This window comes from Arvicola amphibius, chromosome 11, assembly GCF_903992535.2.
Source record: "Arvicola amphibius chromosome 11, mArvAmp1.2, whole genome shotgun sequence".
NCBI lineage: Eukaryota > Metazoa > Chordata > Mammalia > Rodentia > Cricetidae > Arvicola > Arvicola amphibius.
Genome location: NC_052057.2, coordinates 15731277 through 15747975, shown reverse-complemented (window position 1 = coordinate 15747975; position 16699 = coordinate 15731277). Strand labels below are relative to the sequence as shown.

The 16699-nt window shown below is 42.1% G+C and overlaps 1 protein-coding gene across 1 annotated transcript in view; it reads left to right on the top strand.

Moving 5' to 3' along the window:
- The window catches only part of Lekr1 (leucine, glutamate and lysine rich 1), a 150058-nt gene that overhangs the window by 94379 nt on the left and 38980 nt on the right, over positions 1-16699 (top strand). The window contains exons 8-9 of the mRNA XM_038348134.1: positions 8752-8829; positions 10303-10506. Of these exons, the coding sequence (XP_038204062.1) occupies positions 8752-8829; positions 10303-10506 (282 nt within the window). The remainder of the gene's footprint in view (positions 1-8751; positions 8830-10302; positions 10507-16699) is intronic.

Sequence of the window (16699 nt, the reverse complement as noted above, 5' to 3'; positions counted from 1 at the left end):
TCCTTATATTCATTCCTTTAGTGCCTATAATATTTAAATTTCCTGAATTGTTATTTCTTAAAATATCTAATTTTAAATTCAAAACAGAGTGCCTTTGAAATGTGGACTATGTTTTATGAAAATAGAGAAGAAATATTGGAAAACAAATGATAAGAAAATGACCTTATAAAATATTCAAAGGTGGGGAAATGGCTCAGTGGATCAAGCACTCAGTGTGTGAAATCCTGTGTTTTGAATACCCAGAGCCCATTTAAAGTGAGACACGCAGCACCTGTTTAGTGCCTCAGTTTTTCTGTGATGAGAGCAGAGCCAGAGGCAGGAGAACCTCTGGAGGCCATTGCCAGCGTGGCATGAGCAAAGACAAAGGCACAACAGCAGAGTCCCCATCTCATACACGGTGGAAGACAAGGACCTCCACATGTGCACCATGACACACGCATGCCCATACACACCAGAGGTATGCAGCATACAGAGGTGGGGGAGAGATGAAAGAGAGAGGAAGAAAGAGGAAGAGAGATGTATCAAACACATATAAAAAGTGCCCAGAGCAGTATTTGTTTTAAAAATTCATTTCTTTCAGGAATTTGAAAGACTACTTTGTACATAAACAAGGTATATCTATAATTATAATGCTAAAATAGAAGGCACATGATCTTTGAAAATAAAGTATGTCATTTTACTTCTTGGTGTGTGATCTAGGAGCTCTGGTTTCAGTTCGTGTATTCACAAGGTTCAGGCAAATAAATATAAATATTTAGGATGCTTAGTGACCAAATGTTTTTGTTGACCATGGCTGTTCCTAAGAACAATGTGTTTAATCAAATATTGAACAAAGTCCAGAAATGTCCAATCAAATTAGTGTATAGTTAGATTATTTGTAGCAAGGGTTTTGTTTTAGAAAAACAGAAGCTAATATAACAGTAAGCCCAGAGGTGTGGCTGCCTGTGTAGGATGCTGGGGTAAAGGAACCAGAGAACAGGGAGTTCTTGATGTTTTTCTATGGGAAGTAAGTTCTGGGAAATAAGAAACATGAAAAAGAGACAAGATGACAATTGCAAACTAAGAACTCCTTGTTCACTCTGTCTATACCAGAAGGACCGTGTCCTCATGACAGTCCTGTGGAAAAAGCAGCCTCATCAGAACACAGAACACAACTACTATATGATATTTGCTTCTTTTGGTATTATCATTATTGTTGTTGTTATTCTGTATGTGTGTGCATGCGTGTGTGTGTGCGCGCGCGCGTGTGTGTGTGTGTGTGTGTGTGTGTGTGTGCACTTGCATGCCGTGGCACATATATAGAAGTCAGAGAACAGCTTACAAGAGTCAGTCAGTTCCCTCCTTCTGTCGTGTATGTCAGAGCCAGGGATTGAACTCAGATCTTCAGGCTTAGGACCTGTGCCTTTACCTCTGAGCCATCTCACTGGCCCGACGTTCACTTCCTGGAGCTCAAGAAGTGGAGGGGGGAGTATGGGGTGGATACTGGATACTGGAAAGATACTGCTCTTTCAGAGGACCCCAGTTTGGCTCCCAGCACTCATGTCGGACAGCTTAGAACATCCTGTAACTCCAGCTCCAGGGGATCCAACTCCTCTGGCCTCTATGGGTCCCTGTACTCATCTGGACAGATACACACACACACACACACACACACACACACACACACAACTTAAAATAAAATCTTTTTTAAAAAGTTGAACAGTGAAGAAGTCACAGGTCAGGAGTAGGAAAATAGTATTAGCACCTGGCCAAGATAAGAGAGAATTTGTGAACATGCCAAAATTTAGCTTATAGGTAGATTCTTGGAAAAGTAAGAGATGTCAAATGGAAGAAGAAGAGTAAAGCTTATTGTTGACTACGCAAACTAAGATCTTTCTCCAGAGTAATTTTGCACAGAATCCTTTGCATATAGAAGAGCCATTCCATTTACCATTAACTCAAGCCCTGTGTTATCTTATCAGTTGTAATTTATCCTATCTGTAACCTGAGTTCTGAGATGTGGTTGGAGTCAAGGCAGAGCAGAGCGGAGGAGGAAGTGAGCCACCTCATGGCAATCATCACACTGATGGCATCTTAGGGAGTTGCTGCATGGTTGCAGAAATACAGTGCAACTTTACCGTCTTACAGAAGTGCGGCTCCCCACCCACAGGAGACCTGCTTCAGGGAAAGATCAGAGCCAGCACCCACTTTTTGAGAATGTGGCTTAGAAAAGAGCCACGGAAAACAGTCCCTCGTGTCAGCAGCCTTACCCTATGCACACCTGGGCCTCTTCCATCTGTTTCCTGCTTTGGAGTAAATGGGGTGGGGGTGGGGAGCACTTGGGATCAAAGCCCAGCAAGCCTCACTGTGCTTAGAGGTCAGCAGGTCCCTGCAGATACTACTTTTTAATAGATTAGAACTAAAGTTGTGTTTTGACCGATGATGAATTTGAAGTCAAAATAATTTACTCAAAAATCTGATGCGCAGAATTGACTCAGCAGTTATTGCTCTTGCAAAGGGCCAGGGTTCAGTTCTCAGTGCCCACAGGACACCTCGAGACCATCTTAATTTCAGTCCAGGTGATCCGGCACCCTCGCCTGACCTCTGAAGGACACTAGACACACAAGTGGCATGCATGCATACATACATGTAAAACTCTCATACACATAAAATAAATGGGCCTAATTTTTTTTAAAAAAATTGATTAATAAATCAGAGGTTTTCTATACATACTGAAACCTCTTTGGGCTTTTAGAAATTAGAAAATGCTGTAGAATCTTCCTTTAAATTTCTAATTCTGGTTTTGGTGGGTGCTGGGAATAGGAGTGACCTTTATTTATTCAATTTAATGTAATTCTTTTGTTGTTTAAATTGTTTTAGGGTGTAGTTAGATAGTAGAGAACTTGCCTTACACATGGGAGGCCTTGAGCTTGATCCTTAACACTACAAATTAAGTAAAACAAAAATAAAGAATAAGACTGTGCTTTTTAAAAATAGTTGGATGTAAGTTCTTTTTTGTGTTCTAACGTGGAAATGAGAAGCAGTTCATAAATGGATAGAATTGGCTAGTTTTTCCCACATAAGGTTATTAAGAAAATATCTTCTGTAGTTTATCAACATTGTTATGTTCTTTTTGCGTGTTTTTGAGACGCAGACCAAGCCGGGGACCTTGCTAGGTGACAAAGAATGACCTTGAACTTCTGATCCTCTGGCTTCCATCTCTAAGTGGGATTACAGGCATGCTCAGTTTTATATGGTGATGGGGATGGAGCCCAGGGCTTCATGCGTGTTAAACCAGTGCTCCATGAGCTGAGCCATGTCCTGAGCATCATCATGCATTACAATTGATTTTTATTTTATTTTATTTTTATCAGTTAGGAGGCTTTGGTGACAGTCACTGAAGTGAGGTAATGACTGCTTTACCTGATCCAGAGGCTCAGAGATATTATCAGGGGTTGGTGCTCTTGTGTCTTAGTTAGGGTTTTATTGCTGTGAAGAGACACCATGACCACAGCAGCTCTTATAAAGGAAAGCATCTAATTGGTGCTGGTGGTGCTTACAGTTCAGAGGTGTAGTCCATTATTGTCAAGGTAGGAAGCGTAGCAGTGTGCAGGCAGACATTGTGATAGAGAAGGAGCTGAGAGTTCTACATCCAGATCCACAGGCAGGGGAGAGAGGAGAGAGAGAGAGAGAGAGAGAGAGAGAGAGAGAGAGAGAGAGAGAGAGAGAGAGAGAGAAGAGGAGAGAGGCCTGACTTGGCTTCTGAAACCCCAAAACCCAGCCCCAGTGACACACTTCCTCTAGCAAGGCTAAACTTCCCAATAGTTCCATTCCCTAGGAGCCAGTGGGGGCCATTTTCATTCAAACAACCACTTCTGTCTCCTTCTTGTTGCCTTCAGCATTGACTTCAACTAGATTCTGGTTCCCTGTGCCTAGAACATGGCTGTAGCTCTGAATACTGTGTCCAAATGAGGCTATCTAGTGGTAAAAGATCCTGTAGAAAAAAACTCCCAATCCACCAAACAGCCCTCTCCCCCTCTCTGCTGTCTGGAGCCCATTACATCCTCTCTGTTAAATGAATTCCTGGCAAGAGGAACTGGACTGCCAAAATGAGCCTTGGCCTGGCAGTCTGTATCATGATGGGTGAGAACTGAGATCTGAGACGTGGAAGAAAGCTGCAGGGAATGTCACAAGGAAAGCGGCAGTGTTTGCTGAGCGGCAGGGCTTTATCCTGCTCCGAAAGTCAGTTTGAAAACTTTCTACAAATTCCATCTTTGTCATAGTATCTGCGTAGGTAAGGAAGGACCACACCAAAATAATGAAAGCCAAGAAAGCTCTATAGCTAGACCTGGTGGTGCAGGCCTGTAATCCTAGCTGCACAGGAAACCAAGGCAGGAAGATCACAAGTTGCAGTCCTGCCTGGGCCTTCCTGGAGAGCCATGAACAAACATCTTCTCACTCCAGATAGGGAACTTACTACAAACCAAAGAGAGGTTGCCATCAACGTCCACTTGATGAAATGAGTTGCTTGAGGTTACTTTTAGGAGTAGAAATGACTCAATAGCAGCTGCATCACCAAAAACCTACCTCAGCATGAGTGACAGCTCACAAGAGCCAGACACCTAGAGTCCACTGCTTAGCCTGCAAGCAGCTCAGCAGGTTGGAGACCACCTTTTCCGAGTTTAGTTATCCAAGCCTCTTTTAGGCAGCGTAGTTGGTCTCTGCCTCTTCCAGGAGCTGAGGTAGTACTAGTTACGGTTCCTTAGAGTAACAGAACTTACAGAATTAATATGTGTGTGTGTGTGTGTGTGTGTGTGTGTGTGTGTGTAAAGGGAATTTATTAGAATGACTTTCAGGCTGTAGTGTACCCTCCATTTTTGAATTTTAGTTAGTTCCAGATATGGTCAAGTTGGCAACTAAGAATAGCCATCAAAGCTGATCTGCCTGTTACAAGTAGCTCAGCTTGTCTGAGAGTGCCTCTCCATCATCATGGTTTATATACACCTGGGGAGGGAAGGTGCAAGTGAATCTGGTTAGTTTTAGGGACTTCCTGGGGCTTTTAAGTTGTTTAATTCCTGAGCTTAATTAGTTTTCCTTCAAATGGAATGTTTTACTTCCTTTTAGAGTATCCTGTATCTTAAGAACTTCCCTCCAAGATGGAATGTGTTGTCTGAAAGGAAATTGCTATACAACAGTGGGCTACAGAGTGAATTTAAGACCAGCCTGAACAATTTGGCAAGACTGTGTCTCAAAATGAAAAACAGAAAAAGGGCTGAGGCTAATGCACAGTGGTAAAAAACTTGAGATCCTAGATATTATTTTTATAATATGCATATGAAAATATGAAATATATTTGCATTACCTTCAAATAAATATTAACTATATGCACATATATCAAGATATATATATGTTATATATATATATATATATATATATGCTTATCAACATAAAGACAAGTAGTAAGACTACAAGAATGACTGCCATCAATGAGAATTCTTCAGGAACTTCTGAAAACTGATAGAGAGAAAGGACATTGTGAGGGTTGGCTGTGGAGGCATGAACAAGAGAAAAGCCACATGTAAACGGGCAGTGGTAGTAGTAGGCAGGCTCCTTTTCAGAGCCCGTTAGGAAGTCAAGGCCATGAGACCTAGTCTGGGGGGTTTGTGGAAACTGCTCTAGGTACTCCCATTTGCCAGCATCCGTTTTGGCCTATAGTTTGGGGAGGTCACATTCCCTGCATTTTCTGATGTAGGTTATTTGAGGAGGAACACTTTAAGCCAGACGGCCCATCATCAAAAGCCTCCAGTCAGCCACACTAGCATTGCATGTAGGAACCAGAATCTGAGAGCCACAGCGAAGACAAAACCCATACCCCACAGCAGGTAGCAAACTCTGCGCCTTCTCCTCACTCCAATAATGACAGAGAATTGTAAGGCTAAGTATGAACACAACAAAAACTATCCCAAGCCTCATCCCACCCCTCAAAGTGATTAAGAGTTCAGGCAGTAAACCTTTAACACCTTAAGAAATTCAAATTAGCAAACAGAAGACATCAGAGTTAGTATAATTGCTATCCACTAAGTATATTCAGAAATACATCCTTAAAAGAAAAATTAACTATTATGAAAAATAAACTATTATGAGTTGACAAATTAAACATGTAGCCATGAAAATTACCCCTTTCTTATTAAATATGAACACACACCCTTGGCATGGGTTTACACTAATTGAAGAAATAGCCGACAAAATTATTTGCAGCCCCTGCCAAGAATGCCCAGGAATGAGAATGAGGCTCGTGTAGAAACTTGCTTCGTTCAGTGTGCTTGTAGATTTCCTGAAGATTGTCTTTGTTTTCATGAATGCAGGAAAAGGAACAGATTCCTTTAAAATACCTTGGAATGTATCAATTAGTAGTTAATATAGTAGTTGCCCACCCCTTAGCCACAAGGGCTATGCTGCAGGACCCCGTGCCTGGTGAGGTATGGTAGCAGTATTCTCTTAACCACACACTTGGAGGTAGAGGTCCGTGGATCCCTGTGAGCTCCAGCCCAGTCTGGTTTACATGAGCTCCAGGACCCTGTCTCAAGAAACAAAACAGAAGACGCAGTCCTAAAACACCGTAGTTAGTATTAAATCCTACACACACATGTGCACACGTGCACACATGGACACACATACAGTTTTTCCTGTTCTTCCTTACTGTCTTATATTGTGCTAATAAAGCACCATGACCAAGGCAAGTTATGAAAGAAAGCGTTTGGCTTCCATTTTCAGAGGGTTGGAGTCCTTGCTGAGAGAACAAAGGCATGGCAGCAGGGACAACTGAGAACTCACATCTTGAGCCATAAACAAGAAGCAGAGAAGGAGCACACTGGCAAGGCACTAAGACTGTACCTTCCAATTCCTCCCAAACAATTCCACCAACTAAGGGCCAGGTATTCAGGCACCTGCGCCTATGGAGGCCATTTTCATTCAAACCACCACACCTGTGCACCCATAAATTTTAAAATATATAAAGCTTAGTTTATATATTAGGCACAAGGGAATATAAATAATGAAAAAATAGAGTTATAATATAGTGAAAGTTATAGGAATGAGCTACGTTTCCCAGCCTGTTGTACTGTGTTCACTATCTTCTGAGATACTTCCAAGGCCTACCTGATGCAGCGTGCTGACATTGTGATGTGGTCCCAGGCTGCTAGGTAAAAAGATTGCTTGCAAGCGGCCACTGTGATCAATGCCGTAGTGGACCTGACACCTGAGCGGGACCAAGAGCTGAAGATGGGTAGAATCAATCGTGTGACCACACAGGACAAAGTGACGAGTGCTCTTGGTGGGATGGGGTGGGACAACAGGTTTCTTAACAGTAATCAGAATTGTGTGCAGTTGAAAACTAATTAGTTCTGGAACATTCAGCTTATTATTTTTTAACTGTCGTAGGGTAACGGACTTCAGAAAGCAAAGCCATAGACGTGGAGAGGGGATCCCTGTGTGTCTAAAATGGTTGTACAGAATGTGCCCCCTAATTTATGGACCTTTGTAGCATGCTTACACTTTATCAACAGTCTGGGCTACAGTGAACTTTGACTGTCTCGATGACTGGTTCGTGAATCTTTAGCTGGACGCCCTGTTCTCGGAACTTCTGCTCCTATTGACGCGTAACTGTTAGCGTCCTGGTTTCCCCAGCACTGTGGTGATGCCGTGTGTGGATTTCTTTTTATCCGGCAGGCAGGAAATGGCCTGGTAGCATTATGTTGTCACTATGCACGTCTTCTTGTTTCACGGTCTGATCTCAAGCAGTGTCCTCGTTTGCTTTCCACTGCTGTGATAAACACCATAGCCGAGAATGACTTGTGGAGGAAAGGGGTTTATTTGAGTTCGCTCTATACAGTCCGTTATAAAGGGAAGTCGGCGCAGGAACTCAGGACAGATGACCCCAGCTTGTGTCAAGTCGACAAATCTAATGGCAGGGGCGGTGTGACTGCATGGGCAAGTAACTGGGTCGGTGTCACACTGCAGATTGTCTGTAGGGCAGCGGCGCCACTTCACCTCAGTTGTTTATCCCCTCCTGGGCTGTGTCGGACCTGCCCTTGGCGCTTGAAGACCAGAGACTAGCCGAGTTTGTTTAGGGACTCTCTCTCCCAAGCAATCCAGGCTTAGCCCTTCACTTCCCAGCAGCTAAGTTGCTCAGAACGTTTTTCTCTGGTTCTTTGGGCCAGGAACACTGGCACTTCCTGCCAGAGGTTTTGTTCCCCTGCCTGGTTCTCACGGAGACTGTCCCCAGGCTACAGTTATATAAGAAACACCCTGACTCTATAGGGCCATCTCATTCCAAGAGTCATTTTGTCCCCTAGACTCCCTTCCCTTCTGACCAGTTTCCAGTGTTGATAGGATCTTGTTTGTTCTGTTGTGGGCTTGTTTGATAGTGTTCAGACTGTATCCTTCTTAGTTAAATACAGTTAAATAGGGAGCTGGAGAGATGGCTCAGTGGTTAAGAGCATTGGCTGCTCTTCCAGAGGTCCTGACTTCAATTCCCAGCAACCACATGGTGGCTCACAACCATCTGTAATGAGATCTGGTACCCACTTCTGGTGTGCAGGCAAGCATGCAGGCAGAACAAAGTATACATAATAATAAAAAAATACAGTCAAATAAGCAGTGATTTGGTTAAGTGTATGTTTAAATAATAATAATATGAGGATTTTAAAATATGGAAAAAACATTTTCTTTTGAAATAATACATTTTAACTATTGCAAATACTTTTGTCTTAGGAAAAAGTCTAATGACGCTGATAACTGTCAAAGAGAACTCAGAAAACTGAAGTTCGAGTCTGTTATTTCTGAGTCAAGGTATATATTGCAAATTTGTAATTAATATTTTAATAACTGAATTTAAATTTTATTTCTAAGTCATTTCATTGAGAATGCACTTGCCTGGTGTTTTCTTGCTTATATATGTAATACTTAATTCGGACCCCCTGGTGTCTCTCTGTCGGCCAGGGTTTCTGTCTCTGCCCACATTGGTATCACTGCCTTCCTCTTTGCTGCAACAGAAACAACCAACAAAGCAACTTAAGGGGCGAACAGCACCGCGTGGCGGTGGGAGCACGAGGCGGGTGTTGTCAGGGAACAGGGAGGTAAAGACAGCCTCCGACCTGCTTTCTCCTTTCCTTCAGTCCAACCCCAGCCTGTGAGTAGCAGCGCCCATATTCAGGCACCACCAGGGAAGGATTTCCATGATGACCCTAGATCTTACCAAGCTGACATGAAGATGGACAGTCACAGCCCCACCCCTTGTCAACTTGACATCCAAACTTTACAAAGCCATAGCATTCCGCCTGGCCCCTGGAGTCTCATTTTCATGTTAGGGTGCAGACCCGGCCCTTTAAACAACCCAACACTGCTCCAGAATACAAAGTCTCTGCTGAGACCCGAGCAGGCCGTCTCTTTAAGTGAGATACTATAAGAAAAAAACAAAACAAAACAAAAACAAAAAACAAACAAACAAAAAAAACCAGGCGTCACACTCCAACCATATAACACCATAGAGTACTTGTCTGAGACAATCCAGGGCTCCGCTCCTACGCCTCTCTCGGCATTCCAATCTTCTGGTTTTCAACTAGGAACCGTCAGTTACACTCTGGTTACAGCAGTCACAGGCTTCTCTCACCCCAGCTTCCAAACTCCTCCACGTTCTTCCCACAAACCAGTACTTAAGGCCTAAGAACCACGTGGTCTGTTTACCTCACTCCTTGGCACCAATTTTCTGTTACTTTTCTCATTGTTTTGAGCACAGTACTTTTTAAAAAGGCAACTTAAGGATGCAGGGGTTTGTTTTGGTGCATTTTTGACAAGAATACAGCCAGTTATAGCAGGGCAAGTTCAGTACAGAAGCTTGAGGCAACTAATTCCACCTTCCAGTCAGGGAGTAGAGAGCAGTGAATTACCAGAGCCCAGTTTCCTCTTTTTTTGATTCAGTCTAGATCCAGGCTATGGAATGGTTTTGTTTGTATTCGAAGTGAGTTCTCCCTCCTTGCTAAACCTTTCGAGAAACACCGTTATAGACACACTCAGAATCTGTGATCATTCTCAATCCAGCCAAGATGACAATGAAATTAGTTACCATGATGGGAAAAATTTAACATCATGGAAATATTCATATTCTTCACATCTGTTTTAAAGTTATAATTATGATGAAAGTTCTCCAAACTATAAAATCATAGTACAAATACAAACCATAGTATAAATGTAAAATCATAGTATAACTATAGAAGCATAATATCTAACGTATGCTTGTGTTCCTTTGTTTCCTGTCCCTTTTAGGCACAGTAGGCTACTCAAAGAGAAAGAAGACTCCTTACTGACTTGTCAACAACTATATAAAACTCTACAGGAAGAGCTGATGACCAAAGAGAGGCAAGGGGAAGATCTAAAGAGAAGGATCAACCTTGCGGAAAATGAGCTAGAGATGACCAAAACTCTCCTGCATCGGACACAGGAAGAAATTTTAACTCTGAAAAATGAAAGGTGCGGTCAAGAATAATCCCTTAAAGATAGTTTTTCATTAAATAAGTATTTAATATATATTTGAAACATCAGTGTGGATTATCATAACAGCAAGGTCAGGACTAAGGGCCTATTTCATATGTAAATTCGGTCCCTCACTTTCAAGTGATTAAGCTGGATCTCAGCTTACCAGGTAGCCAAAGCAGAGATGGCATCAGCTGACTCTACTGTCAGAACTGTACTCAAATTTGATCATTTGTAAAGAGTTGTAACCTCACCCAAAACTTGGTGAGTTCTATTTTTAGCATAAAAATGTTTGTTTGCTTTCTACCCCTTTTCCATCTTGTCGGCTCCTTCTCGCTGCCTCTCTAGCGATCTTTCTGAGGTTTCTGTCCAGGTGGAATTAATGGTGCTGCAAGCGTGCCGGCCAGACTCTCAAGGCTCTTTCGTTCTGATCATTCGGCAGCTTTACACGATCCTCTTCCGTCAGAACATTTCAGCTCTGCTTTCTTCCATGTTTTAACTCGCTGAGAATGTCTTCTCTCATTCTTTCAGAATACTTTTGTTTCACTTGTATATCTAACAGATAGCATAACATTTGGTTTTTCCCTCTTGACGTTTAGATTGGGACATAGGGAGTATTCCTTTTTACATGTAGTGGTCTAATTGCATTCCAGGATAATACACGCCATATAAGGACAGAAACTTTTACTTTTTATTATTCTCTGCACATAAGAAGCTGATGATTGATTGTCTACCTTTATTATTATATAATTTAAAAGAAATTGTATTTGTTGCTGGGGGGGGTGTATGTGCGTGTGTGTGTGTGCGCGTGTGCATGCACGTGCACATGTGTATATGTGTGTGTTGTCACATATGCCACAGCATACATGTGGAGGTCAGAGGACACCTTTGTGGAACTGGTTCTCTCCTTCCACTTTTATGCAGGTGCAATGGTTGAATTCAACTTGCCAGGCCTTTAGCAATCATTTGCTGGCTCTCTCCTATCGTTTTAATCTGATTAAAGTTTTTGTTAATGTTTAGTACTATTTATGATTTTATGATTTTGATTTTAGTTCTTCATCATAATTGTAGCTATTTTCTGAGAATAAATCTGGGGTGGGGCTGCAGCGGTAGATAGCAGGCATATTTAATCAGGTAATTGGGTTTGTTGCTCAGAACTCTTTCTCCCCAAGAGTGGTAGACTATGGGAGTCATCTGTGTGTACTGCAGGCTAGCAGATCTTTACGATTCCCTAAGAAACAAGGCTCATGTCCAGTGCTTCATGGGTTGGTTTTATTTCTACTCCTTCAAATACCAGCTCCGAGCTAACGTCACCCACATTCCTTCTCTTTGAGATACCAGTAACCACAGTGGTTGAGCTTGCCCTGTCTTTTACATCAGTGGTTCCCAACCTTCCTAATGCTGTGACCCTTTAGTGCAGTTCCTCATGTTGTAACCCCAACCATAAAATTATTTCATTGCTACTTCATAACTATATTTTACTACTGTTATGAACCATAATGTAAATATCTGTTATGCAGATTATCTGTTATTATGTGTAACCCCAAAGGGGTCATGACCTACAGGTTGAGAACCACTGTTTTAAATGTCTCTGCAATCCTCCTCTGAAGATTAGTCCATGTATATATGATTTACATTGTCAACAGTGTGATAAAGATTCACCCTTCAGGAACAAATCCAAAAATACTTAGAAGCAAAGGAAAGTGAATAGACATATTTAATATTATATAAACCGAAAAGACTTATAGCTGTCCATAGTGCTACACATCTGTAATCCCAGCATGGAGGAGGCTGAGGCAGGAGGATCACTGTAAGCCAGGCCAGGCCAAGCAGGGCTACATAGTCTGACCCTGTCTCAAAAAACAATAGCAAGGAATTCGGTGGTAAAGTAAGGGCTCTGTGTTTTGTGGGCTTTTGAGTTGGGCAAACACAGATGTACATCGCAGCGTGGCCATTGCCAAGCTTGGGCAACCCAACCGTGTTAACCCCTTTCCTTGTGTGCAAACTGGGCGTACTAATACCAGCTAACTTTTTATGGAAGCTAAAGCATCTAGCTCTCGCCTTGTCTGTTACAGACACTCTGAAGTATTATTTCTTCTCTCTCATCTTTTCTTAGACCACTGCCTCCCTAAATCATCATTTTATAGTCTACTGTTACCATGTAGGTACTCAGCAGATCGCTGTTGAACTCAGTATTTTATAGTCTACTGTTACCATGTAGGTACTCAGCAGATCGCTGTTGAACTCAGTATCCCCTGCTTTGTTTCTAAGATGTAAAATCATTAACTTAGAGTGCTTCCACTGTGACGTCATTGTTAGGGCGCAGCGTTACCAAGAGAAGTCCTGTGCTATCTTCAGTACTGGAACAAAATTTTCTCCCGGTCTCAACAGTTTTGAGAACGACTCACTTGCCCAACTTCTTCTGCTACCACACTCTTGCTGTTTTTAATGGAGGCAGGAGCTGTGGCAAAATCAAAATTATCTCTTTGATTGACAACGTGAAGACATCTCTAAAAGAACAACTTGTGAAATGGGACTTAAAGCTGTTGTTTTGGCATTCTGGTTTGACGTTTGTTTGCAGCTACATTTTTAACTATAATTAAGGGAATCTAAAATTTTGCATTTATATAAGAAATTAGAGTCTCATTTTCTTTGGGGACTGAGAATTAAAAAGTTAGCTTTTTAAAATAAATACCCTTAATTGCAAGTACATCCTAATTTGCCTATTGTGTCAACACTAAAAATGTTCGTTTGAAGGAATCTGGTGAGATTGCAGGGTAGAGGGTTAGATAGTCAGCAGCAGCTCCCTTGAGAAGCCTGTAAAGAAAAGCAGCACAACACAACATAGAAAGCCTTGCCTTGCACGAGCGTGGCCACTTGTGAAATGTATCACCCCAGCCATTTGCTCTCTCTCTTCATTTCTTCTGACAATGAGAGAATTGTGTGGACGTATTTCTATGAATTTAGAAGAACTATTGCATCCCTGGAGAGAGGAGAGACAGGCAGTACGTGTCTGCTATTGGATGAGGATGTGTTTCATCCTCCTCGAGCCTCTGGTCACAGCACTAGAAACCGGGCAGCTCCTCCCACATTTTCTAGGGCTTCTGTCTTGCTGAAAATGAGATCTGGGAGTGACGTGCCTGTGTGAGATCCTGATGGAAATCTCCTTTATTTGACTCTTTGTAAAACTCAAATCATAGGCCTAAGTCTATGGCATTTCCCGTAACCCTAAGACATTGATATCTATGGAACCAGCTCTGAAGAAGTCCAGTATCTACATAGATGTAGCTTTAGCTTTTTGAGACATTAACTAAGCCATTATATTAATGTGTTTAACTTTCCTAATTCCCCTAGGTTTCTAACAAACCGTAGTCAGGGTTGGTCCTTTTTAGTTTTTTCTATACACGATTGCTTTCTTTTCTTACTGTATTGTTACCTCAGTGTGCAAGCCCTTCCCTGGGTAGACAGCCTAAGTGTGGTTTTCATTTAGGAAATCAGAATTAATCATCACTTTGGACATTATTCATCGCAAATTCTATTCTAATCAAGGATAGTGAGTTCTTAGAACACCGTGCATAGGCATTCTCTCTGCTTTGCCCCTTTGTCCCGAGCCAGGAACAGGGTGTCAGCAGGACATCAGAGAGGTAGAAAGGGCCTTGTTCTGGTAACCACAGGTTCAAGCAGAATTTCCCTCACAGTTATGACTTCATAGGCTAACTTTGTGGAAATGTCCTATGAGATTTCACAAACCTCTGGCAAGCTAATGAATGATGACCACTTTGTTAGCTGTGTTTGGACCTGGTCCTGCTCTAGTTCAGCTGCTCTAGTCTACCAGACCTGAAGATTTTGTGCTTCGGGATAGTGCTGTGTGCATAAGGAGACTGAATGTGGAATGTATTCTGCATTTCATGCTGTCGAAATTGCGGCAGTTTGAGGAAGACTGGAATTCAGACATTTTAAACATTTAGTGCATTATAAACTGATAACATGGCTGCTCCATGGTATGGGAGAGAGAGGGAGGGAGGGAGGGAGGGAGGGAGGGAGGGAAGGAGGGAAAGAGAGGGGAGAGAGCATGGCCCAAAAAGCTGGGTTATAAGGAAAATGAGTAGCTGCAGGGAGGGAAACCTAGGAGCTTGGGGAGTGTGGAGGGGCTGAGGAGAAGCATGGACTTTGGAATATTTAACGGGTACTTGTGATGCTGAGGAAGCCTGGAGGCCAGCAAGTGCTTTGGTGTGCTCATCGGCACCACATAGAGCCACTTGTCCCATCTGCCTTGTGAAATTTGGAGAACTGGGGGGTCTTTGGACTCACAAGTACCAGCTGCTTTATAGCAGAGGCAACAACTAGTGTTGCCATGGACACCATCTCGAAATGATGTTTGGGATTTCTTAACCAACAAGATCTGGTCAAAGAAAAAAGCTGGTTTAAGAAATAAAGTGAGGGCCTGGAGAGGTGGCTCAGCAGTTAGAGCACTCTGCTCTTCCAGAGGACCGGAGTTCAGTTCTCAGCACCCATGCTGGGCAGCTCACAACCACCTGTAACTGCAACTCTAGGGCATCCTGAGCTTGCTTATCTATCTACCTATCTATCTATCTATCTATCTATTTATTATTTATTATTTATTTATTGCCTCTGCAGGCACTTATACTCAAGTATACAAACCCACACCGAGACATGCAGGTGCACATAAATCAAAGTAAAATAATATTTTAAAAAATGAATCCAAAACAAGAAAAGAGAAGAAAGAACTTGCACCAGATTACAGACTATCAGAACTCTGCTGTCTGGCCACTTCTAATGAACACAAGGACAGCCATGTCTGCTCTATGGTCCTGGTCTTTTTGATTATCACTGACATTCTAGTTGAAATGCTTCTTTGTTTCTGTGGGCAGCTGCTCATCTCTTGATCAAATTTACTATTATATGATTCTAGAATTGTACCTAGTTGAAAATATTTCATAAAAATTAGACCAGCATATTTGTTTACTCTTGAGTTGATAGCAAATAACCATAAACTTAGCAGCTAAGGAAACGTAACATGTTGTCTTACAGTTCTGTCTTACCAGAAGTCAGAAGTCCTCATCGCAATGAAAAGCAAATTCACCAGAGAACTAGGGAGACACTGACAAGACAAGGCATATCTTGGGACCATACGTTTGCAAAAGGTTTATCTAATAAGGAATTCGTTTCCAAACACAAAAAGAATCTTAGAAACTCAGTTATGAAGATAAACAGTTTACTAAAAAGTGAGCAAAAGATTTGTGCAGACATTTTACTAAACAAGGCCAGTCAGCACACAAGGAAGTGTGCATTCCGTGCCTAGGTATCTACCCAAGAGAAATGAAAGTTAATGCCCATACAAGCACGCAAAGGTACACTGGCTTCGTTTGTAATAATCAAAGTCTGTAGTAATCCAAATATTCATCAGTAGATGAACAGAAAACAAATCACGGTTGCATTTGTTCAATGGAATACTACTCAGCGTAAAAATAAATGGACTAATGATGCATAGCACAGCAGATAAATTTAGAAAGAATTTACGCTGAATAAAAGGTGTTGGAACAAAAGAACCCAGTGCATGGTTCCATACTTACAGAAAGCATAGATACATTCTGAAAATGCAAAATAAACAGTGAGAAAACCATAGATTCACTGGAAAGAGCAGAGCATTACAAGGGAGTAGCACTGGGGATGCTCCAGCAGTCAAGAGTGCTCACCTGCAGAGAACCCGGGTTCAGTTTCCAGGGGATCCCGTGTCCTCTTCCGGCCTCCCCAGTCACTAGGCATGCACACGGTGCATGGACATGCATGCAGATAAACACTCATACACATAAAAATAAATCAAAGAACGAAGAGAAAGAAATGACAAAGATGTACAACCTTCCCCAACATCTTTGGATCCAAGTAAGTTTTTAAAGGGTTTTAAAAGCAGAGCTCTTCTCCCAACAGGACAAAGTATTTAATGCCCTTCCTAACATGGCTGAGCTGAATGATGAAAAAGAATCAGATCCCATTCAAAATGTGTGGGGGGGGGAGCAGAAGCTATGAACAAAAGCAGAGCCAAAGAATAGTAGTGGGAGACACCATCACAGCTGAACCAAGAAATGTTCCCCAGTTCAGAGATTTCAGAGTTTGGAAGAGCTCTGCTGGGCCAGGTGATCTACAGTGTGTTCCCACTATTGTGAGGGCT